Source organism: Trichechus manatus, unplaced genomic scaffold (genome assembly GCF_000243295.1).
Source record: "Trichechus manatus latirostris isolate Lorelei unplaced genomic scaffold, TriManLat1.0 scaffold00076, whole genome shotgun sequence".
Taxonomy (NCBI): Eukaryota; Metazoa; Chordata; class Mammalia; order Sirenia; family Trichechidae; genus Trichechus; species Trichechus manatus.
In genome coordinates, this window is record NW_004444012.1 from 11,341,262 (window position 1) to 11,365,986 (window position 24,725).

General features: G+C 36.3%; 1 protein-coding gene across 7 annotated transcripts in view; it reads right to left on the reverse strand.

The window, feature by feature from the left end:
• UBR1 (ubiquitin protein ligase E3 component n-recognin 1) overlaps positions 1–24,725 on the reverse strand; it is a 129,549-nt gene that overhangs the window by 87,958 nt on the left and 16,866 nt on the right. For 4 of the 7 annotated variants that reach the window (XM_023735189.1, XM_004380676.2, XM_023735190.1 and 1 more), the window contains exons 3-6: positions 23,429–23,507; positions 21,177–21,287; positions 6,797–6,927; positions 4,011–4,149 (exon numbers count right to left, since the gene is read on the reverse strand). In XM_023735189.1, coding sequence (XP_023590957.1) covers positions 4,011–4,149; positions 6,797–6,927; positions 21,177–21,287; positions 23,429–23,507 — 460 coding nt within the window. The other 3 variants (XM_023735192.1, XM_023735191.1, XM_023735193.1) reach the window with 3 other exon arrangements.

Below are 24,725 nucleotides of genomic sequence, written 5' to 3' on the forward strand. Positions count from 1 at the left end.
GGTACTAGGACAACTGGACTCCTTGAAAATAATAAAGGTAGACTCATACCTCACACGATATACAAGAATTAATTCAAAATGGATCAGTAATCCAAACATAAAAACTAAAACCATAAAACTCTTAGAAGAAAATATAGGGGTAATGCTTCAGGACCCAGTTTTTTACAACATATTCTTAAGATATGACATCAAAAGCACAAGCGATAAAAGATAAAATGGATTTTGTCAAAATTTAAAACTTCATCAAAGGACATTACCAAGAAAGTGAAGACACAACCTACAGAATGGGAGAGAGTATTGGTAACCATATATGTCTGAAAAAGGTTTCCTTACCCATCCCCACTGCCATTGAGTTGATTCCGACTCATAGTGACCTTATAGGACAGTGCAGAACTGTCCTCACAGGGTTCCCAAGGTTATAATCTTTACGGAAGCAGATTAACACATCTTTCTCCCACGGAGCAGCTGGTGGGTTTGAACCACCAACCTTTTGGTTACCAGCCGAGCACTTTAACCACCGCAGGGCTCCAAAAAAGGTTTAATATTCAGAATATACAAAGAACTTATACAACTCAACAACAAAAAAACAACCCAATTGAAAAATGAGCAAAAGACTTAAAGGACTCAGACATTCTCCAAAGAAGAGATACAAATGGCTAACAAGCACATGAAAAGATGCTCAATGTCATCAGTCATTAGGGAAATGCAAATCAGAACCGCATTAAGATACCACTTCACCCCTACTGGGATGGCTATTATCAGAAAAACAGAAATAACAAGTATTGACAGGGATGTGGATAAACTGGAACCTTCATCCACTGCTGTGGCATGCAGCCGCTGTGGAAGTTTGGCAGTTCCACAAAAAATAAAACTACTATATTGGTGAAAAATTAAATTACCTTATGCCCCAGCAATTCCACTTCTAGATATACATCCAAAATATTTGAAAGCAGGGATGCAGATACTTCTACACCAATGTTCATTGCAGCATTATTTACAATAGCCAAAAGGCAGTAACAACCCAAATGTCCACGAACAGATGAATGGATATAATAATATGACTCAGATATATTGGGGGTGGGGGGGATATTATTCCTCCATAAAAAGAAACAAAGTTTTGATACGGTGCAATACACATGAACCTTGAAAACATCACGCTAAGTAAAATAAGCCAGACTCAAAATGACAAATACTGTATGATTCCACTTACATGAAATATCTATGAACAGGAAACGCATAGAGACAAAAGTTTATCAGTGGTTACCAGGGTATGGGGGTGGGGTAAATTGGGAGTTATTGCTTAAGGGTACTGGATTTATGTTTGGGGTGATGAAAAACTTGGAAAGGGAGGGTGGTGATGTTTGCACAGCATGGTGAATGTCATTAAATTACAGATTTAAGAGTGGTCAAAAAGGCAAATTTTTGTGATATATATTTTGCCACAATAAAAAAAAAAATGTATTTGGTATACCAAGACACAAGTATACTATTATATTTTACCAAAAACATTCAGTTGCTCGTGGATGTATTGTCAGCATATAATCTTGTATTTCAAAGATGACAGGTAAAATTCTGAGTATCTTGTGGGCATTGCATGACAAGAAGAATATTTGTGTTAAAAAATAAAAGCCTTCAGTGAGAAAAAGAAAAATGTTTAGTGAACTGAACTGATTGAAAGTACCACATTTTAAGAAGGTCTTTGCAAACTAGCAATTATCCAGGGGGAGAAAAAAAAGAGAGCTTGACCGGTATGAGCTTATAATCACAAGACCAAGAGTTGAAGAAAACAGAAGAAAGCAAACATAAAAATTACAGATTTTTTAAAATATTTGATGGGTTGCCATCTGAAAGCAAGAAGATATTCTGTGGGTTTTTCTAAAAGAAATAAATTAGTGAGAAAGGGAGAAAATACATGGAGATAGATACTGGCTGAACACTGGAAACATTTTCTTCTAACAAGTTGTCTAACAAAAACAGCCAGATACAGAACCAAACCCTTCAAGTACTCAAGCTGAAGTTAGAGGACTCGGGGCCAGGGATATTGTGCTCTCAATATGAGGATGGCCAAGATTAGTTTTTCCTATCTTACATCTTAACACTCTCTTCAGCAAACAAGGTCTTTAGAACAAAAACAAAAAGCTTCAATTATTTTCTGAACTAGACAAAGTATAAATACACATTTAATAATTCTTGTGAAAATCCAACATCCCAACTACTCTTTGTACAACCAGCAGTTGAAAATCACCAGCCTGGGTGATCTTTAAAGCTGCTTTTATGATCTATAACCCCAGTGTAGGGATAGTAACATAGGCACTAACACCTGTTTTAACCTGATATCATTTTGAAGGACTAAAAACGTGGGCTAAACACCCTTTTTCACTTTCTTTTTCTTCCAGTCTTTCCTTCATCTTCTTTTCCTATCACTATTCTTTTCTTTCTCTTCTCATTTTCTTTGCCTTCTTTTCTGACTCTGATTAATTCTCCTTTCTTATTCTCTTCCTTTTCTTCTTGCCTGATAAATTTTCACCTTTCTTGTCTTCTTTCAGGACTGCCTTGACTAGTTTTCTTAATCTTCTTAATTATAGATTACTGTAACTTTCAAGCATTCCTCCTCAAACATACCCATGCTCTTATGGTACTTACTTCCATACAATAAATCTGATTTGACGGATCTACCAAAACACAGAGAATCAAAAGAAAGTTGAACACTTTATAGTTGTGTTCAATAATAATCTGGAAACACAGTCAACCTGAGACCAGTAACCCATTAACACAGATTTGCTACCATATCTCCTAACTTGACTACATCTAACCTTAAGAGGCCATCCAAAACTTAGGGTAAAATACAGGTCATGTTTATATGCTGACTGTATCAACAAATAACTGATCTCTTTAGCCAGTGAGCAAAGAGAGAATTATTTATATAGAAGAGAAATGCTAAATAAGACCCATGCAATCCAAAATGTGGTCCTTGGAATAGCAGCATCAACATTACCTGGAAGCTTACTAGAAATGCAGAATCACACACCCTGCACCAAACCTACTGAATCAGAATCTTCATTTTTAACAAAATCACCACATGATTCATATGCACATTAAAGTTTAAAAGGCACCATTTCAAACCAGAATTCTGGTGTAGTTGGAAGGGGTTATAGATGCGTCAGTATAACTGATCCTCTCAGTCCTTGAGGTACTGGACACAGGTTTGTGAAATGGAGGTAACAGTCTCTATTTCAAAGGGCTGTTCTCAGGATTAAATGAGATAATACACGTAAAGTATACTATGTCTAAGACATGTAAATGCTTGATAAATGTTGGCTAATATTATTACTATGAACTGTTGCTACCCTTTGCTTTTTCTCACTTGTTTGCCTTTTCATTAATGACTTACAATCACATAAAACATACATAAGAAACACAAAAGAAAGTCAACCACCTGTTTTAATTTTATACTAAACCATCTCTTTAAAAAACCACACAAGGAAAATTTTAAGTTACTAATGCCATGTTGCTTCTTCCACTAGATTATACACTCATTTCGCTTTGGATGAATGTTAAATAAAAGCTGAGCCATAGACTCATTCTTATGCTAAAATAATTTTAATAAATCATGTTAAAATATCAGAAATAATCAACTTTTCTTAATTCACGTATTTATTCATTCATTCAATAATAAATTACAGGAACAAACTAAAGTTAAATTGACATTCTTAATTATGTTTAGCCAAATATATTCAATATGAGTTTATCAAGAGAACAATTCAATACAGTAACTTTCTAAATATTTAGAATAAAAGAGAAGAGTTTATAAATAGTTATCTAAAACTATAAAACACACACACACACACAAAATCAAAATTCTATCCAATTTACCTAGGACGTAAGGAATAAATGGAGAGGATGGTTATACTTAACCTATGACTAAGGCACGTGGCAAGGGCACAGCCAACACCTGACTGCGAGGAAGCTGATGTAAAGACAGCAGCGTAACTCAAATGGAGCTCACCAACCTCTTTGTCTATGGCAGTGGTGTGCAACTGGGCCTCTGAGAGCTCACAGTCAAGAGCTCTTTGTAGACTGTAAATGACATGGTCATAGGAATGGTGCTCATCATTGAAAAGGACACAGTAGTATCTTTCACTTTTCTCCCTATTTAAAAAAAAGATGCATATTCAGACACTGCAGTAAATAAAGGAAAATGTGAAAAAGAGAGTAAAGCGATATATGACATCTGTACTGAAGCAGCACCATACGGCTTCCTACAAGTGGGGAAGTACCATTGTAATACTGATACAGGAAATGACTGTAAGTGTTACAGTGCTGTGGAATTAAAATAATCCTGACGAAAATATGCCTTTTTCCATTTTACCTCATATCTTTCTTATTACTTTCAGAAGTCTCAGTTTGGTGGCAGTATGTCTTTAATACCACTCTCAACTCTCCCTAATCTCACTTTTTGACACCGGGAGACAGTCCTCGGGCTTCAAGCAGACACCGATAGTGAGATTTTATTAACATTTAGTTTTTATTGAATTTATTTTTGAATTTTCCTTCTATTTAAGTGATACTGGTTATATAGTACATTTAAGTTTTAAAAAAGAAGGCATATAGAATTAAAGTGCCAGCACTATCACTTAGGACCAAGGTAGGCCAGGTCACTTAACCTGTTGATCTTGCTGAGGTGACCGTGCTTTTTCCATCTCAGAAGAGCACAGTATCTACATTCTGTAGTGGTTGTGTGGATCTCACACAGTAAGTGAAAACACGAAGTAGGCTGCCATGGTCTACAGAATGTCAGGTGTTGTTACCAGTCTTAGACAGTTTACAATATACTTTTAAAATAAACTTAGTTAATTCCCAGAACTCTGGGAGGCAGATTTTCTCAGCCCTCTGACTGCTTAGGAAACTGAGGTTCAAAGACTTACCCATGGTCACAGTGCCAGCAGCAGCTGAGAGGGACTAGAACTCAGACGTATGAATCCAGAGTCCAGTGCTGCCCACATACACAATAACGTGTAAGCAACTCGCCTTTATAGGCAGGCAGATTGCTAGCACTATGTTCACTAGCATGAAGTTTCTTAAAGGCTTTAACTGAGATCATCACCTACTTGAAATTAAATCCCTTGTGGAAACAAGCGCTGATGATCTTTATTTCCCAAGCCCAGCAAGAATCAGAATACTACTACTGTTTCATGAGAAACTATTTGTTCTGTAAGCCTTCACCTGAAGTACAATAAATAAATAAATAAATAAACAAATCCTAAAAGGGGGGGGAAAAAAATCAGAATAATAAACTTAAATTTCTTTTTAATATAAAATTCTTAGTTCTCTCTCCTTCCAAAAGCAAAACAAAGAAACAAAACCTGGTAAACTCAAAGAATAACTGTATTTAGATTGGTGCTGCAATTCTGTGAATTATTTAAAAGCTTTTTATACAATTGTTCTTAACATTACACAGGCAGAAAAATTCCCACAAGGCACAAAGTGTACCTTCATACCATGTCCAGAATTCCCTTCTACATTTGTTAAGAGCAAATATTAATGTCACTGAAAGACTTATGACTGTTAGAATTGCTGCTTTTTAGCTAAAAATTCTGAAGTCCCTATAACTGTAATAATCCTAGGCACCAAAGCACAGTCTAGGGCTTATCTCCTCACTCACTGTCAAATTTTTCTTGATGAGGAAAAGAGCCAGAGACCTGGGCTAAGGGGAGACTCAGTGCTCCAAAGCCCCTACCTTTGGCTCACAAACCTCTCTGGAGAACCTGGAGGCCAGTCCAAGTCAGGATCAAACTGCATAACTTACTTACCTACTGGAGTGAGTGGTTGCTCTACCATTAGAAATCATTTAGAACAAGACTCCCAAAATGTCAATTTTCTTAAAAATTAAAAGTTCCTGCCAGCTAGGATACATCTACTGGTCCCATCCTGGCTGGAGTAAAGGAGAATGAAGAAAACCAAAGACACAAGGAAAAGATTAGCCCAAATGACTAACGGACCACGACTACCACAACCTCCACCAGACAGAGCCCAAAACAACTAGATGGTGCCCAGTTACCACCACCGACTGCTCTGGCAGGGATCAAAATAGAGGGTCCTGGACAGAGCAGGAGAAAAATGTAAAACAAAATTCAAATTCACACACACACAAAAAAAGACCAGGCTTGTTGGTCTGACAGAGACTGGAAGAACCCCAAGAGTATGGCCCCTGTCCCTGTACACCCTTTTAACTCAGTACTGAAGTCACTCCTGAGGTTCATCCTTCAGTCAAAGATCAGACAAGTTTATAGGGCCAACAATAACACACATGAGGAATGCCCATCTATTAATGGGCACACCAGCCCAAAAGCAAAGACGGGAAGGCAGGAAGGGACAGGAAAACTGTATGAATGGAAGCAGGGAACCTGGGGCAGAGAAGGGGAGAGTGTTGACACATCGTGGGGTTGGCAACTAATGTCACAAAACAATCTGCATATTAACTGTTTAATGGGAAACTAATTTGCTATGTAACCTATCACCTAAATCACAATAAACACCATGACCCGGCACCGCCTCCCCGCAAAAACTAAAAGTTCCTGACAGGCTCTTCTTTTGGCTTAACTTCAGTATAGTGCCCAACTATATGTCATATAAATGGACATTCTGAAAGCAGTGTCAAGTTAATCTCTATAATTTTTTCCAAACGATAATAAATTAAGCAGTAAATAACAATAACAATAAAAACATTTATACAACATTTATTTCTCAATATAAGTAACCATAATTAAAACTTCTCCCTTTTGACAATTTTCCCCACCTTATCTGGAGCTCAGGGGGCAGTTCTTTTTCCTCTTCCCATATAGTCATTTCTACAATGTATTTTATCACTGAAGGGAATATTTTCCTGGCTTGCACAATTACCTCTTCATTCAATGGACAACGTGAATTCTGTAAGAAAGCACAGAATGACATACTACCAACATTATATACAAATAAATGGATAAGGAAAATAACGTTATTATTTTAAAATAATTATTTTAATGAATTCACTACACCATTCTCCTGGAATGAATTCAAGCTGAGCTCAAGAAGGTTGCTATTCACATCAGTTTAGCTTAACCTCTTGTGGCCAAGTTGGTGCTATGGATGAGAGAAAGGAAAGAAGAACAACGGAGCTCTCCTTTGGTGATGCTCTCCTGTATCAGTGTTTTTCTCTGCTGTTCTGAGTAGCCTAATTATGATAATATCATGTAACAATTGGCTTTATAGCTTATAAAAAGTTTCCTCATGATTTATTTCAACTGATCCTCACAGCCACTCTGTAAGAAAGGCAGAGCAGGTATTAATCACATTTAAAAGATAAGGAACAAATATTAAAAAATAAATAAATACAATAAAAGATAAGGAATGCAGAGTAGGTCAAACAGTCTGTACATAGCAGAATCAAGACTAAAACTTAAGTCTTCTGACTCCCAAATAAAACAATGTTCTTTTCCTTAAAGAAACAAAAAAAAAACCCAAACCCACTACTGTCAAGTCGATTCCGACTCATAGTTATCCCATAGAGTTTCCAAGGCTGCAAATCTTTACAGAAGCAGACTGCTACATCCTTCTCTTGGTGAGTCGCTGATGGTTTTGAACTGTTGACCTTTCGGTTAGCAGTCGAGTGTCTAACCATTGTGCAACCAGGACTCATTCCAGAACACTCTTGCCTTAATAATGACTTGTTCAAATCAACCAGTTAGAAAACCAATGCACTAGAATGATCCACATCATAAGCCACTGTTGTCGTTAGTTGCCATCAAGTTGATTCCGACTCATGGTGACCCCAAATGTGCAGATTAGTACTGCACTCCACAGGGTTTTCAAGGTTGTGACCTTTTGGAAACAGATCACCAGGCTTACTTCTGAGGCGCCTCTGGGTCGACCTGAAACACCAACCTTTCGGTTACTAGTTCAGCACTTAACCATCTGTGTCACCCAGGGCCTTCTCTGAAGCCACTATTGTTGTTGTTGGGTGCCGTCCAGTCAATTCCGATTCAGAGCGACCGCATGTGACAGAGGAGAACTTCCCCATGGGGTTGCCTTGGCTGTAATCTTTACAGAAGCAGATCACCAGGTCCTTTCTCCTGCAGAGTCACTGAGTGGGTTCAAACTACCAACCTTTCAGTTAGCAGCCGCTTAACCGCTGTGCCACCTGGGCGCATACGTCTTCCTAGCATAATGAGACACCGCTTCACACCCATGGGGATGGTTATAATCAAAAAGGCAGACAATAACAAATGCCAGTAAGGCTGTGGAGAAATTGGAACCCTCATTCACTGCCGGTAAGAAAGTAAGATGGTGCGGCACTATGGAAAACAGTCTGGCAGTTTCTCAAACAGTTAAACATACGCTACATGAAAACTTCTACACAAATGTTCAAAACAGCGGTGCTTATAATAGTCAAAAAGTAGAAACAACCCAAATGGCCACCAAATGATAAATGGTTAAACAAAATGTGGTATATCCATACAATGAAATACTATTCAGCAATGAAAAGAATAAAGTACTAATACATGCCACAGCATGGATGAACCTTGAAAACATGTCAAATGAAAGAAGCCCGTCACAACAGACCACCTATTGTATGATACCATTTTTATAGGAAGTCTAGAAAAGACAAACCTCTAGAGGCAGAAGGTAGATTAATGGTTGCCTAAATGTGAAGGAGTTGGGGAAAAATGGGAAGTAACTGCTAACGGTTACAGGGCTTCTTTTGGAGGGGATGAGAATGTTCGAAAATTGCTGTGGTAATGGTTACACAACTTTGTGAACATATTAAAAACTACTAAATTATATACTTTAAAAGGGAGAATTTTATGCTATCTGAATTACATCTCAATAAAGCTGTATAAAAAAGAGTAAACAGGCTCTTTAAGGCAAAAAAAAAAAAAATCCAATAGAAATTCAGTATCAGACTTTTAATACTGAATTTTAACCTAACTGCTGAAGATTGTAATAATAAACTATTTTATTCTGTGGCTACAGAACCACTAACAACCATTATACTCTTTAATACCTATTCTATCTCACTCCCCCGGTACTCCATGATTTCAACTTTTACTCTTTCTTCAGTATGTCCTCTCTTCTCTGGAGATTTTAGCTCAGCAGCCTTTAATGGAGAGAAACAGAGAAATAAGAAGGGCACAAAGATACTAAGACCAATACTTGCCTACTACACTCCTGTTTTCTAAGCTTGCTTCAGCTCAACATTTCCTTTCAATTCTTCACAAAAGTAGTCTGAGGTAAAGAGTTAAAAGAAACTATGCATTACTTACATACTGTATCATTCAGAAGCTAAGTTCTTTGGAATAGGCTTAGTAGGTACCTGAGAAACCTTCGACAAAAACATTTAAAGCTTAGAAAATAACTTCGATGGGGGGGGTAAAACTTAAATGGAAAATGTACTGCAGACTAGGCAAAACTTGCTTTTACATATACTAAAAAGGTAATTCTCTGCAAAAGACACTGCCAAATGCCAGACGACTGGCTATTAGCATCACTCCAGGTCTGATTACACTTGGAAAAACCCCCATTATACTTGGCACAATGCCATGTGTCTGGTAGAGTATGGATTTCACATCCACCAAAGCGGAGATAAACAAAATGTTAAGTATATAGGACTGTTTGTGTTGTATGAATTGCTTAGTTATATCACTGTACCAAAAAGAACTGATCGATATTCGACCACTTCAGGAGGTAGCATATGATCAAGAACCAACGGTACTGAAGGAAGAAATCCAAGCTGCACTGAAAGTATTGGTGAAAAACAAGGCTCCAGGAATCGACAGAATACCAATTGAAATGTTTCAACAAATGGATGCCATGCTGGAAGCACATACTCGTCTATGCCAAGAAATTTAGAAGATAGCTACCTGGCCAATCGACTGGAAGAGATCCATATTTGTGCCCATTCCCAAGAAAGGTGATCCAACAGAACGTGGAAATTATTGAACAATATCATTAACATCACACACAAGTAAAATTTTGCTGAAGATGATTCAAAAACAGTTGCAGCAGTACATTGACAGGAACTACCAGAAATTCAAGCCACATTCAGAAGAGGACATGGAATGAGGGATATCACTGCTGATGTCAGACAGATCTTGGCTGAGAGCAGAGAATACCACAGAGATGTTTACCTGTGTTTTATTGACTATGCAAAGTCATTTGACTGCGTGAATCATAACAGATTACGGATAGCATTGCAAAGAATGGGAATTCCAGAGGAACACTTAACTGTGCTCATGCGAAACCTGTACATAGACCAAGAGGCAGTCATTCGAACAGAATAAGGGGACACTGTGCGGTTTAAAATCAGGAAAGATATGCATCAGGGTTGCATCCTTTCACCATACTTACTCAATCTACATGCTGAGCAAATAATCCGAGAAACTGGACTACATGAAGAAAAACACAGCAGCAGGATTGGAGGAAGACTCATTAACAACCTGCGATATGCAGATAAACAGTCATGCTTGCTGAAAGAGAAGAGGACTTGAAGCACTTATTGATGAAGATCAAACACTACAGCCTTCAGTATGGATTACACCTCAACATAAAGAAAACAAAAATCTTCACAACTGGACCAAAAAGCAACATCATGATAAATGGAGAAAAGACTGACGTTGTCAAGGATTTCATTTTACTTGGATCCATAATCAACACCCACGGAAGCAGCAGTCAAGAAGTCAAACAACATATTACACTGGGCAAATCTGCTGCAAAAGACCTCTTTAAAGTGTCAAAAAGCAAAGATGTCGCTTTGAGGACTAAGGTGCGCCTGACCCAAGCCATGGTATTTTCACCTCATATACATGCAAAAGCTGGACAACGAATAAGGAAGATCAAAGAATTGATGCCTTTGAATTATGGTATTGGTGAAGAATACTGAATACACCATGGACTGCTAAAAGAATGAACAAATCTGTCTTGGAAGAAGTACAGCCAAAATACGCTTCAGAAGCGAGGGTAGCGAGACTTCACCTTATGTACTTTGGACATGTTATCAGGAGGGACCAGTCTCTGGAGAAAGGCCATCATGCTTGGTAAAGTAGAGAATCAGAGAAAAAGAGGAAGACCCTTGCTGAGATGGACTGACACAGTGGCTGCAACAATTGGCTCAAATATAGCAACAATTGTAAGGATGGCACAGGACCGGGCAGTGTTTCATTCTGTTGTACACAGGGTTGCTATGAGTCAGAACCGACTCAACCACACCTAACAGCAACAAAGCCATAAGGAGCCCTTTTCTCACCTCCAGATCATGAATCAGTTCAAGAATATCCAGATTTACCTTTAGAATGAGGCTCAATGACCAAAATTACCTTTTACATCTAATTGCAAATCCAAAGAAATCTAAGCTTAAGCTAGTTCAGTACTTAATTCAGTGTTCTAGGGCCATATGATTCAGGAAAACTCCCAAACAGACTAGAATCCCTTGATGTGTGTGTGGGGGAGGGGAATGCATTCTGTAAACTCAGTAAGTCAACTTAACTCCCAAGCATTTCTTGGCTACACTTAAGTCCACAATGGGTCTTCTGGAATGGCCAGTTATGGAAAGAAGATATAAAAATCAAGCCACAAAGCACTCTATTGGCATATATACCAAAATAGTCCATTACACTCTGAAAAATACTGCGAGGTGGAAATTGAAATAATCAGGATGAAAACAACACTGGTAGGTTCTTCAAACAAAATAAAAACAAGATAATTTACTGAAAGGGTTAAAACGGGAAAAAATGTTTCAGGTAATAGGCATCTGGTGATATTTAATGAAATACTAGTTGCTTGATAAATATTTGTTAAATGAGGGAATAATCATTTGGGATCCAGACAAGTTAATGAGTAAGAAAGAAGAAGCTATCTAAAAATAAAGTGCTGAATGATAAAGTAAATGGAGTAAAATGCTAACAGTAGGTGAACAGGTAAAGGGTATATGAGTATTCTTTGTAGTATTTTTATTTTTGCAACTTCTTATAAATTTGAAATTAGTTCCAAATTGAAGGTTAAAAAACAATGTGCTGGAGCTCAAAATCTAAAGATCTGAATTTCAGGCCCAACTCTGTCACTGGCTAGATATGCAAACCTGAACAAGTCACTTAACCTTACTGAGGCTCTGTTTCCATATCTGTAAAATGGAGCTACTATACCTACCTCTTAAACAGTAATGAGGATAAAATAATATAATGTATGTGAAAGAGCTTTGTTAAAAGTCTAAAATGTTTTACCAATATGAGATGTTATTAATATCAAAAGTACAGGAAATGAGTAAAAAAAGTAGGTACTGAAAGAGAATTACTACTACTACTAAAACCCAAAAACTCAAACCCGTTGCCATCAAGTCGATTCCAACTCATAGCACCCCTATAGAGCAGAGTAGAACTGCCCCATAGGGTTTTCAAGGAGCAGCTGGTGGATTCAAACGGCCAACCTTTTGGTTAGCAGCTGAATTCTTAACCACTATGCCACCAGGACTCCACTACTACTACTAGCAGCTAGTATTTACTGGGACCTTACAATACGCCAGACGTGTTCTAATACAAAGCACTTTACATGTATTATCTCGTGTAATCCTCACAGCTCTGCGAGGCAGATGCCATTATCTCTGGTTTAAAAATAAAGAAATTGAAGCATATAAAGGCTGAATAACTTTGTGAAGGTCAAAGAGTCAGTCAGTAAGATCATGATTCAAACCTAGGCCACCTGTCTTAGAGCTTACGATGTCTCAGTCTATTGTTTCTACTCAAAGGAAGGGAGCATGTTTTACATCTCCAAATATAATTCTTCCATTTCCTCCCATTTAGAGTTTTGTAAACTCTACATATATGAGTGGTCTCATGGCATACAGAATACTAGGGGTTTCCTGGAAACCCTGGTGGCATAGTGGTTAAGAGCTACAGCTGCTAACCAAAAGGCTGGCAGTTCAAATCCACTAGGCTCTCCTTGGAAATTCTATGGGGCAGTTCTACTCTATCCTATAGGGTCGCTATGAGTCAGAATCAACTGGTTTTTTTAAGGTGTTTCTTAATGATGGATCGTTATCCTTTGTCACATACTACACATTTTCCCCCAGTGTGTCACTAATTTTATGACTGTGTTGTTTGCCATAAAGGCGTAAATTTTGGTGGGGTCAAATTTATCAATCTTTTCCTTTTTATGGAATATAAATTTTTTTTAAAAAAACTTAGCATAAATTGTGCCAAAGAGTTTAGAAAACAAATATACAATAAAAGTAAACACACACACATAGACACAAAACAGCAAACTTCAGGTAACTATTTTGGATTGCGAACAAAGATAAATTTAATGTTCAAACAATCTGATAAAATAACCATTTGGAAACTGGAAAAAAAAAAAAAAAACAACTTAGCAAGGTCCAATATACTGCAGGATTAATTTTTTTATTCACCCGTATTTTCTTTAATAAGTTTATATTTTCTTTCTTTTCTTAAAAAAAAAAAAAAAAACCCAAAACTTTATATCTTTCATATTTCTGGACTTCATCTCATATTAACACTGATCAAACTTTATTTTTTTTTCTCAAATGGGTAGCTAGTTATCCCTACACCATTTATTGAATAATTCTGAAATGAAATCTTTACTATCAACTTGGGTTTAGATTCTCTTTTCTAGTCTAATGACTTGCTGTTACTCCTGTACCAAAGTCACACTGTTTTGATTATTACAGCTCTTGACGTTTTAAATCTGCTAGACCTACTTACACTTACAACGCTTATTTTCACAATTTTTCTGGAAATTCTCACAAATTATTTTTAGAACAGCTTTTGAATTACTTTGTTAAATTCAAAATAAAAGTCTGGTTGTTATTCTAATTGGAAATATACTGAATTTATAGATTAATCTTGGAAAAAAATTCTTTGTGATACCGAAACTTCCTATTCAAGAATGAAGTATGTCTTTTGATTTTTTTTTTCCATGCTCATCATAGCATAGTTTTAAGGTTTCCTTAACACAGATCTCACAGATTTCTTCTTAATTTTTATCCTAAGTATTTTATGTTTCTGATACTATAGTGAATGCGATCTTTTCTTTCATTACATTTTCTAACAGGTATTGCTTGTCAGGACATTCAAGAAATATCTGTTGAATAAATTGGGCAGAAAAATTGATTTTTAAAATATAAATTCTGTAACCAATAACATTACTAAACTCTACTACAGTTTCAAATTCTTTTTCAGTTAATTTTCTTGAGCTTTCCAGGTATAAGATGATCATGACCATCTGCATCTTCCTTTCCAATACTTACGATCTTAGTTCATTCTATTTGTCTAACTGATTGGCAGTACTTTCAGAACAGTGTTAGGTAATCGTAATAATAGTGGATTCCCTTATCTTGTCTCTATCTATAATGGGACTATGCTAGTGCTTCATCATTAAGCATAAGTGATGGCTTTTGATTTGAGGCCAAGCATACTGAAAGAAACTGAGAATGTTATTAAAGAGCTACATTCCCAAGAAGTACCATGCCCAAATGGTTGCACAGGTAAATTCCAAGAGGGTTCATTCCAGAAATGTAAAAATGATTGTGTTATATTACTGTTTTATGCTTGATTTCATATGGTAATTAGGATGTCAGCATAATAATCATTAATACAACTGATCTGTAATTTCTGGAGCTATATTCTGTCAGAACTGAGGTCAGTATAATGTTGGATTTATACAACAAATTTGGAAATTTTCCCTTTTTCCCCCTCTGTTCTGGAACAATTTGTAATTTTTTGCATTATTTGTTTGGTGTTGAACTGACTGAGTAATTTTATTTTTTATTGATAAAAATTTTAAATATATAGGAAACCCAGTATAATAAATACATCTTTTACCTAGATTTAATAACTTAATATTTCTATATGCTTCAATTTTTTTCTTGCTAAAGTACTTTACAGTGAAAGTCATTGTGATATTTCACCCAAAAATACTTTAATATGCATATCTAAAAAGAAAAAGGACATTTTCCTACATAATCATAATACCAATGTTACACCTAATACTGTTAACAATAATTTTTAAATCTCATCTAATACTTTAATCACATTCAATTTTCCTAATTATATCCAAAATGTCTTTTACAAACGTGTCCTAACCAAGATCTACACATTATATCTGGTTGTTTTAAGTCATTTATATCTGAAGTAGTCTAGCATTCCCCACCCTTGGCCTTCTGTTCTTTATGACAAAGACCAGGCCAGCTTTCCTGTAAAAAGTCCCACTGGATTTAATTTCAAATGTTCTAAATTTATCTTCCAACGATATTGTTTATCTTGTCAGTCTATCCAATGTATTTCCTATAAACTAGACATTAGATCTCAAGGCTTTATTAAGTTCAGGTTAAACATTTTTGCCAAGATTATTTCATAAATGATGCTATTTACTTCATTTGTTTAAAACAGTTTTATTATGGTATATTTCATATACCATTCAATTCACCCATTTGAAGTGTACAATTCAATGGTTTTTAGTATGTTCAGATAGGTATAACCATCACTGCAGTCAATTTTAGAACATTTCATCACCTCAAAAGAAACTCTGTACCCTTTAGCTACTGCCCTCCTATGACTCCATCTCTGCTCTGGCCCTTGCCCCAAGAAACCACTAATCTACTTTCTGTCTCTAAAGATTTTCCCTATTCTGGACTTTTCATACAAATGGTATCATACAATACGTGATCCTTTGTGAGTTCGTTCTCTCACCTGGCATAACTTTTTCAAAGATCATCCATGTTACAGCATACATCAGTACTTCACTCCTTTTTATGGTTGCATAATATTCCATTCTGTGGATATTCCACAATTTGTTTATCCAATCATCAGTCAATGGACATTCAGGTTGTTTCACCTTGAGGCTATTATGAATAATGCAGCTATAAACATTCATGTACAAGTTTTTGTGTGGACATATGTTTTCATTTCTCTTGTGTATATACCTATGAGTGGAATTGCTGGGTCATATGGCACTGTGTTTAACTGAGGAACTGCCAGACTATTTTCCAAAGTGGCTGCACCATTTCACATTGCCACCAGCAGTGTATGACAGTTCCAGTTTCTCCACATCCTAGCCAACACTTCTTACTGTCTGCCTTTTTGACTGCAGCCATTCTAGTGGGTGTGAAGTGACATCTCACTGTGGCTTTGATTTGCATTTCCCTGATGACTAATAATGTTGAGCATCTTTTCATGCGTTTAGCGGCCACTGGTAATGTCTGTTCAAGTTCTTTGCTCTTTTTTTCTAAATTGGGTAGTCTTTTTATTATTGAGTTGAAAGAGTTCTTTATATAGCCTAGATACAAGCCCCTTATCAGATACATAGTTTACAATATTTTCTCCCAATTTGTGGACTGCCTTCTCACTTTCTTGACAGTGTCCCTTCAAGCAAGAAAGTTTTTAATTTTGATAAAGTCCAATTTATCTGCTTTTTTGTTTGTTACGTATGCTTTTGGTGTCATATCTAAGAATCCACTGCCAAATGCAAGGTCATGAAGATTTACTCGCATATGTTTTTCTTAGAGTTTTACAGCTTCAGCTCGTACATTTAGGTCTTGGATCTACTTTGAATTAATTTTAATGAATGTATGGTATAAGGTAGGAGTCCAACTTAATTCTCTGGCATGTGGCTATCCAGTTTGATGCAAATACTTAAGTGCTTGGCTGCTAACTGAAAGGTTGGCAGTTCGGACCCATCCAGTGGCTCTATGGCAAAAAGACCCAGCAATCTGCTTCCATAAAGATTATAATCAAGAAAACTCTATAGGGCAGTTCTCCTCTGCTTTATGGGGTCACTATAAGTCACAACTGACTCAACGGCACCCAACAACAATCCAGTTGTCTCAGGAAAACTTGTTGACAAGACTGTTCTTTCCCCATTGAATGATCTTAGCACCTTGTTGAAAACTGATTGACTATCACACACATACACACACGGAATCAATTATATTCCACTGACCTATATATTTATCCTTCTGCCAGTACCCCATTGTCTTGACTAGTGTTACTTTGAATTTAAGTTTTGAAATCAGGATGTGTGAGTCCTCCAACTTTGTTCCTTTTCAAGATTGTTTTGGCTATCCTGGGTCCTTTGCAATTCCTTAAGAATTTTAGCATCAGCTTGGATTTCTGGTATGGATTGCACTGAATCTTTAGATCAATCTGGAGAATAATGCCAATCTTGCTACTGTTAGAGCTTCTGATCCAAGAACATGCGATGTTTTTTCCATCTATTTAGACCTTTTCTGAAATTTCTTTCAACAGTTTTTTGTAGTTTTCAGAGTATAAGTTTTGCACTTTTTTTGTTAAATTCATTCCTAAATGTCTTATTCTTTTTAATGCTACTGTAAATGGAATTGCTTTCTTAATTTCATTTCAGATTATAAATTGCAAGTGTATAGAAATACAATTGATTTTTGTATACTGCAATCTTACTGAACTCACTTATTAGTTTGAATAACTTTTTAGTGGATTCCTTGGGATAGTCTATAGATATAAGATTATGTCATCTGTGAATAGAGCTACTTTTACTTCTCCTTTGCAATCTGCACGTCTTTTATTTCTTTTTCTTGATTAATTGCCCTGGCTAGAATCTCCAGTACAAAACTCAATAGTTAAGTGGTGAGTCAGGCGTCCTTGTCTTATTCCTCATCTTGGGGTTACAGCATCTAGTCTTTCACCATTAAGTACAATGCTAGCTGTGGGGTTTTCTTAGATATCCTTTATCAAGTTGAGGAAGTCCCCTTCTATTCCTAGTTTGCTGAGTGTTTTTATCACGAAAGGATATTATTGGATTTTGTCAAATGCTTTTCTGTGTCTATTCAGATGATTATGTTTGTTTTTTAATTTTATTGATATGGTGTATTACCTTAATTGATTTTCAAATATTAAACTATATACTTCATTTTAGGTCATATGAAGAGACTCATGTCATATTGCCCCACTATTAGTGATGATGCTAAAAGCTGATGACTTGGTTAAGGTGATAGTATGATTCCTTTATCGTAAAGTTTCCTTTTTTTTTTTAATTGTACTTTGGACAAACGTTTACAGAGCAAATTAACTTCTCATTAAACAATATACATATTGTTTTACGACACTGGTTGCCAACCACGCGACATGTCAATACTCTCCTCTTCTCGACCTTGGGTTTCCTATTGCCAGCTTTCCTGTCACCTCCTGCTTTTTCATCCTTGCTGCTGGGCTTGTGTGCCTATTTAGTCTCGTTTTGTTTTATGGGCCTGTCTAATCTTTGGCTGAACGGTGAACCTCAGGAGTGACTTCAGTACTGAGTTAAAAGGTTGCCCGGGGCTATACTTTTGGGGTTTGTCTAGTCTCTGTCAGACCAGTTAAGTCTGGTCTTTTTTTTTGTGAGTTTGAATTTTGTTCTACATTTTTCTCCAGCTCTGTCCAGGACTCTCTACTGTGATCCCTGTCAGAGCAGTCGGCGGTGATATCCAGGCACCATCTAGTTGTACTAGACTCAGTCTGGTGAAGGGTGTGATATTTGTGGTCCATTAGTCCTTTGGACTAATCTTTCCCTTGTGTCTTTGGTTGTCTTCATTCTCTCTTGCTCCAAAAGGGGTAAGATGATCAGTGGAGTATCTTAGATGGCCGCTCACAAGCTTTTAAGACCCCAGACGCTACTCACCAAAGTCGAATGTAGAACATTTTCTTTATAAACTATGTTATGTCAATTAAACTAGATATTCCCTGAGATCCTTTTTTTTTTCCTTATGTTAGAAATCTATGAGATGACAATTTAGAATCATGAGTAGTGTTCCTCATCAACCTAGCTCTTAACAGTTTTAGTATCTATTAATGATCCTTGCCTGAATCAAATATTTCCTTGTAGTCTAAAAATGTTGGTTTTTAGTTCAAGCAGATACATGAGACAAAATGGCGGCTCCTGGCAGGATAAGAAGACAGAAAGGGACAGGAGCTGGTTGGATGGACACAGGAAACATGGGGTGGAAAGGAGGAGTGTGCTGTCACATTACAGGGATTGCAACAAGTGTCACATAACAATATGTGTATAAATTTTTGTATAAGAAATTAACTTGAGCTGTAAACTTTCACCTAAAGCACAATACAAAAAAAAATGCTGGTTTTTCTTATTCTATTATTCCTTCACTATTAGCTAATATTCCTCTATAAACAAGAACTTTCCCTCATGAACTAGGATACATGACTACTATAAAATTCCTATTTGAAAACGCAGAATAAATGCTTACTTCATTCCCTTTAATTACCAATTTTCAGAGTAAGAAGTTGACATAATAGCTACTGCCAAGGGTGACAAATAAGTTTTGTGTTATTTTAATTAGATCTTGTTTAAGAATCATTAGAAACTCAGAGATTTTTTTGTATTTTCAGTATGATTCAATAAATTATAGTGATTATTTATTATTATTATTATTTAGATGCTCCAATTGTCCAACTCAGGTCAACAGAGTCTTTTCAATCTGGTGTCTACTTTCTTTTGACACAAGGCCATCAGTACAAGTTTACCTTATATATTCCCTGACCTACACATGGAGTCAGGCATTTCTACAACATGCCCTGATTTCTTTTAGTGGAAAATGGTACTTAAGAGATCAATATCTGGGCCCTATGGTTGTTCTTTATTATTGGGGTATTTGGAACAGTTTAAAGAGCAAAAAAACTATTCCTTGAAGGTTTGAGAAGGATTCATCTGTAAAACTATTTAAGCATTGCATTTTTTTTTGGAAGCACATCTACAACAGTTTTCTGAATTTAAGGTTACTGATTGTTCAAATTCTCTCTGTTTTTGAATAAATTAGGCACTTTCTATTGTCCGGTGAAATAACCCATTTTCAAATGTATTTGCAGAGCCCTATAAAGTCTTTTATAATCCTTTTGATTCTCTATTTTTTAAGTTTTTTATCGTGCTTTAGGTGAAAGTTTACAGAGCAAATTAGATTCCCATTCAATATGTTTGTACATAAAGTTTTCCATGACACTGGCTGCATTCCCCTCAATGTGTCAGCACTCTCCCCATTTCTATCCTGGGTTCCCTGTTTCCTTTCGTTCAAATTTTCTACCCCTTCCTGCCTTCTCATCTTTGCTTTTGTGTAAATGTTGTCCTTTTGATCTCATATAATTGACTGTTCTAAGGAACAAGCTCCTCTCAGGTGTTACTGTTTATTTTATGGGCCTGTCTATTGTTTGACTGAAAGCTGGTCTCCGGGAATGGCTTCAGTTACAGATCAGAAAGTTGACTTAGGTTTTTCTTTTTAGGCGTGGTTCTACAGTTACTTCCCCATTCTCATTTCTAACTACATCTGAGCTTGCTCACATTTTTTCTTCATTAGGATGTAGAATGGTTAATGTACTTGTTGATCTTTTTTTTTTTTTTTAAGGAAAGCCGTCCTTAAATTTATGTGTTAAATTCTATCGTTTTCTAATTCATTACATTCTGCTTCTGTCTTTATTAATTTCTTCCTTTTGTTCTTTTGTGCTTATATATTGTTTACACTAGATTGTCAAGCTAACTGGTTAACAAAGAGTATCTGAATTCATCTTTTCATTGTGAATTCATTCCCTCTTTAGGGAAAGAGAAAATACAGTTATCAAATCCTTAACTTCTCTAGAGTGGAATAAAACTCCTTACGTTTAAATATCAGAACAAAAATATCAGGATTCTCAGTGGAATTTAGTTTAATCCATGCATACAACATTTATTTTTATATAATTTCAGTAAGCTTAGAACAGCAAATTAAAATACACACACACACACACACACACACACACACAAACGTAAATATGGAGCCCCAGTGGCGCAGTGGTTAAGTACTCGGCTGCTAGCCAAAAGGTAAGTGGTTTGAACACACCAGCTGCTCCGTGGGAGAAAGATGTGGCAATCTGGTTCCATAAAAGACTACAGCCTTAGAAACCCTATGAGGCAGTTCTACTCTGTCCTACAGAGTCACTATGAGTTGGAATCAACTCTACAGCAATGGGTTTGGTTTAGAATATATCTAGATCTAGATATATCACATTTGTACACAAATAAACATGTAAAAAATTGGCATAGCAGCACTTATGAAAATACCTCGTGGGGGGAGTGACCAGTTGGCAAACAAACATAGAAGGCGCGTGTTATTTGCGTAAAAATACGGTATATAGTCTTACCTCTTTTGTAGTGTCTGCTCTTCCAGGTTCATGACTTACACAAAAAGGGCCAGTTTTCCATGCCTCTGTGTCTCCACAGTCACAAAACCCACCTCCAGTAGAAGTATGCATCTGAAAAATAAAAATTATGGGAATGACAGATAAATACATCATTACACTTGATAAGTGAAAACAGAGGTATGCACAGGAAACAGAGAAAAAAGATTCTAGGTGGGCTCTCTTTTCTTCTCTAGATTTATTCTACTGGCTTTGGAATGTGTTCAATAAAAGAGTAATATATCACTCTCAAGGTTATAAATGGGCCTGGTTTTTGGTATCAGCTTCCCATATACAAGAAGACTCTACTTAGGTGAACTCAGCCACTCTTTTGGTTCTATTTCATCAAGCTGTGGTATTATTCTGATTTTAGCATCTCAGAATTTAATCTACTCATGAAATCAAAAACCTTGGTCCTATTAGCAAGGGCAATGAAAAAATAAATAGCAAAGGATCTTGGTCCTATTATCCAGGAAGATGGCAGAGCTGAGAAGCAATACAAAGGTATTTTATACTCAGTCTTCCAACATAAGCAAAGACAAACTCAGACAATGTTAAGGACAATCAACAAAATGGAATATGTGGCTAATTGTCTCCATGAACAACTGCCTCCTTTGCCATGAGATCTTTAAACTTTCAACCAAAAATATCCTCTGAAGCTTTCTTAAAACCAGACAGTAGTTTAGCTTAACTAGTAAAGAATATCTGCCTTAAGCACTGTGCTCTTTAAGATCTATCCATATGGGGTCAAACTGACAACAGCGACTTGAAAAAGGAACAACTCAGAAAGGAGGGTGAGGATGGCTGCACAACTTGAAGAATGTAATTAATGTCACTAAGTTGTACACATAGAAATTGTTGAATTGGTGTACGTTCTGCTGCATATATTCTCAACAACAACAAAAATAACTCATTCAAAAAAAAGAACAATCAACAAAATAAACTTCAATATCAATGGGAAAGTTTCTTAAAATGTCAGTTCAGTTGAAAAGTTTCTGTTAAAGGTTAAAAGGGTTAAAAGGTTTCTGTTAAAGATTTCTATAGATTCTCAGGCACATAAGCAGCATTTTCAACTCTACAGAAGATATAATCTATGTAACTTCAATATGTTATTTACACATACACAGGATTTTAGGCATGTTATATCTACAAAAAGAAGCATCAATGATTATGTCTGCATCAGTCCAGAGTACAGAACCAGCACTATTATTTGAGAATAACATTTGAGCACTATTATTTTAACTCAAAATAACAAAGTTGTCTAAAAATGTAACAGAATAGAAAAAGTCCTCAACCTCATTAGTAATTAGGAAAATATAAATTAAGATCACAATGAGATGCTATTATATACCTACCAGATTGGCTAAAATTAAAAAGATTAACAATACCAGATCTCGCAAGAATATGGAGCAATGGGAACTCTCACATACTACTGAAGAGCCTATAAATTGGTATAACCACTTGGGAAACAGTCTGACATTATCAAATATGATGAAAGACCCACGAACCCTAGAACGGAGCAATTCTATTCTGATATATAACCTAGAAAAACTCCTGAACGCTATACCAAAATATACAAAAAGGACTGTTCGTAATAACCCCAGGTGGGAAACAATCCACATATCCATTAACAGTACAATAAATAAAGACAATATGGTTTATTGAATACTATAAGGCCAATGGACAAAATACTGCTACATACATAATGCCGACTGAAAGAAGATACTCAACAACAAAAAATACACAATATGATTCCATTTATACAAAGTTCATACTGGCTAAAACTATCCAATATGATCTACGGAAATCAAGAAAACCATTATCACAAAACATAGGAGACAGGTTACCTCAAGGTAGGAGACAGGGACTGTGATCCAGAAGGGACAGATGGGGGGCTTCTGAGGGGACTGCAATGTCCTATCTCTTGACCTAAGTAGTGGTTACACAGGTGTTCACTTAATAATTATTTTTAAACTGTTCATATACTTTATATGAGCTTTTGCATAAAAATGATATACCTCATAATAAAGAAAAAAAAATGTAAGGGGCTGCCTCTTGAAGTAATGGATGTCCTATCAGTGGATATGTTTAGCCAGAGGCTAAAGGTTCACATATCAGAGCTGCTATAGCAGGAATTCAAATACTGGTGAGGAATTTGGACTAGGTAATCATCAGATTCCTGCTAATCCAGAGATTTTATGGCTCTATTTTCATACCTTGTAACGATGGTTTTTATGAGCACTATTCTGGAAGCAGTCCATACAGAGTACACATGTTGGATCAATTGCACAGTCCCTGAAAAAGATTGAAAATTAGATTCCGAAATTTAGATGACTCCCACTGATGCTTAAGGTATGACTATAATATAAATGTGAATGATTTTCCTGTATGGTGCACAAGCTGAATATAAAAATATTTTCAAAAACTGAATTCCAAAAATGTTTTGAACAACGGCAACATTGTCAGCATAATTTTAGCCTCCGACTTGCATATTTGAACGTGTAAGTTTGAATGTTTAGTTTTGTTTTATCATCCTTATTACTCTGACGTTTCACCTAGCTTCGAACTGTTAAATTACAATTCAAAATTAGTACTGTGGAAAATGATCAGCCTTTTAAAAACCTGCCATCATCTCACTCTATAGTCTTTACAAAAATATTTTACAAACACTGTTCATTGGTAAATGAGACTTCAGTAAAGGTAAAATTCATTAGAATATAAGTACCATAAGCACAGGGATTTTATTTATTTTGTACGCTGATGTGCCCCAAGCACCTAGAACAGGACCTGGCTCATAGCAGATAGTTAATATTTGTTGAATGAATGAAAAAAATTCAATCCCTCTTAATCTCTAGTCTAATATTTAACATTTTTAGGGAAAACATCAGGAACAATGTAAATCAGTGTAAAGTGCAGGATTAATTTTTTAAATGGTTACTTAGGAGAGTTCATTTTCTCTTGTCCTTTTTAACATTATACTTTAAAAGAAGGTTTACAGAACAAACAGTTTCTCATTAAAAAGTTAGTACACATATTGTTTTATGATAATGGTTAACAACCCCACAACATGTCAACACTGTCCCTTCTTAACCTTGGGTTCCCTATTACCAGCTTTCCTGTCCCCTCCTGCCTTCAAGTCCTTGTTCCTGGAGTGTTGTGCCCCATTAGTCTCATTTTGTTTTATGGACCTGTCCAATCTTTGGGTGAACGGTGAACCTCGGGAGTGACTTCATTACTGAGCTAAAAGGGTATTCGGGGGCCATATTCTCAGGGTTTCTCCAGTCTCTGTCAGGCCAGTTAAGTCTGGTCTTTTTTTGTGAGTTAGAATTTTGTTCTACATTTTTTTCCACTTCTGTCCGGGAACTCTGTTGTGATCCCTGTCAGAGCAGTCAATGGTGGTAGCCAGGCACCATTTAGTTGTACTGGACTCAGTCAGGTGGAGGCCTTGGTAGCTGTGGTCCATTAGTCCTTTGGACTAATCTTTTCCTTGTATCCTGTTCTCTTCATTCTCCC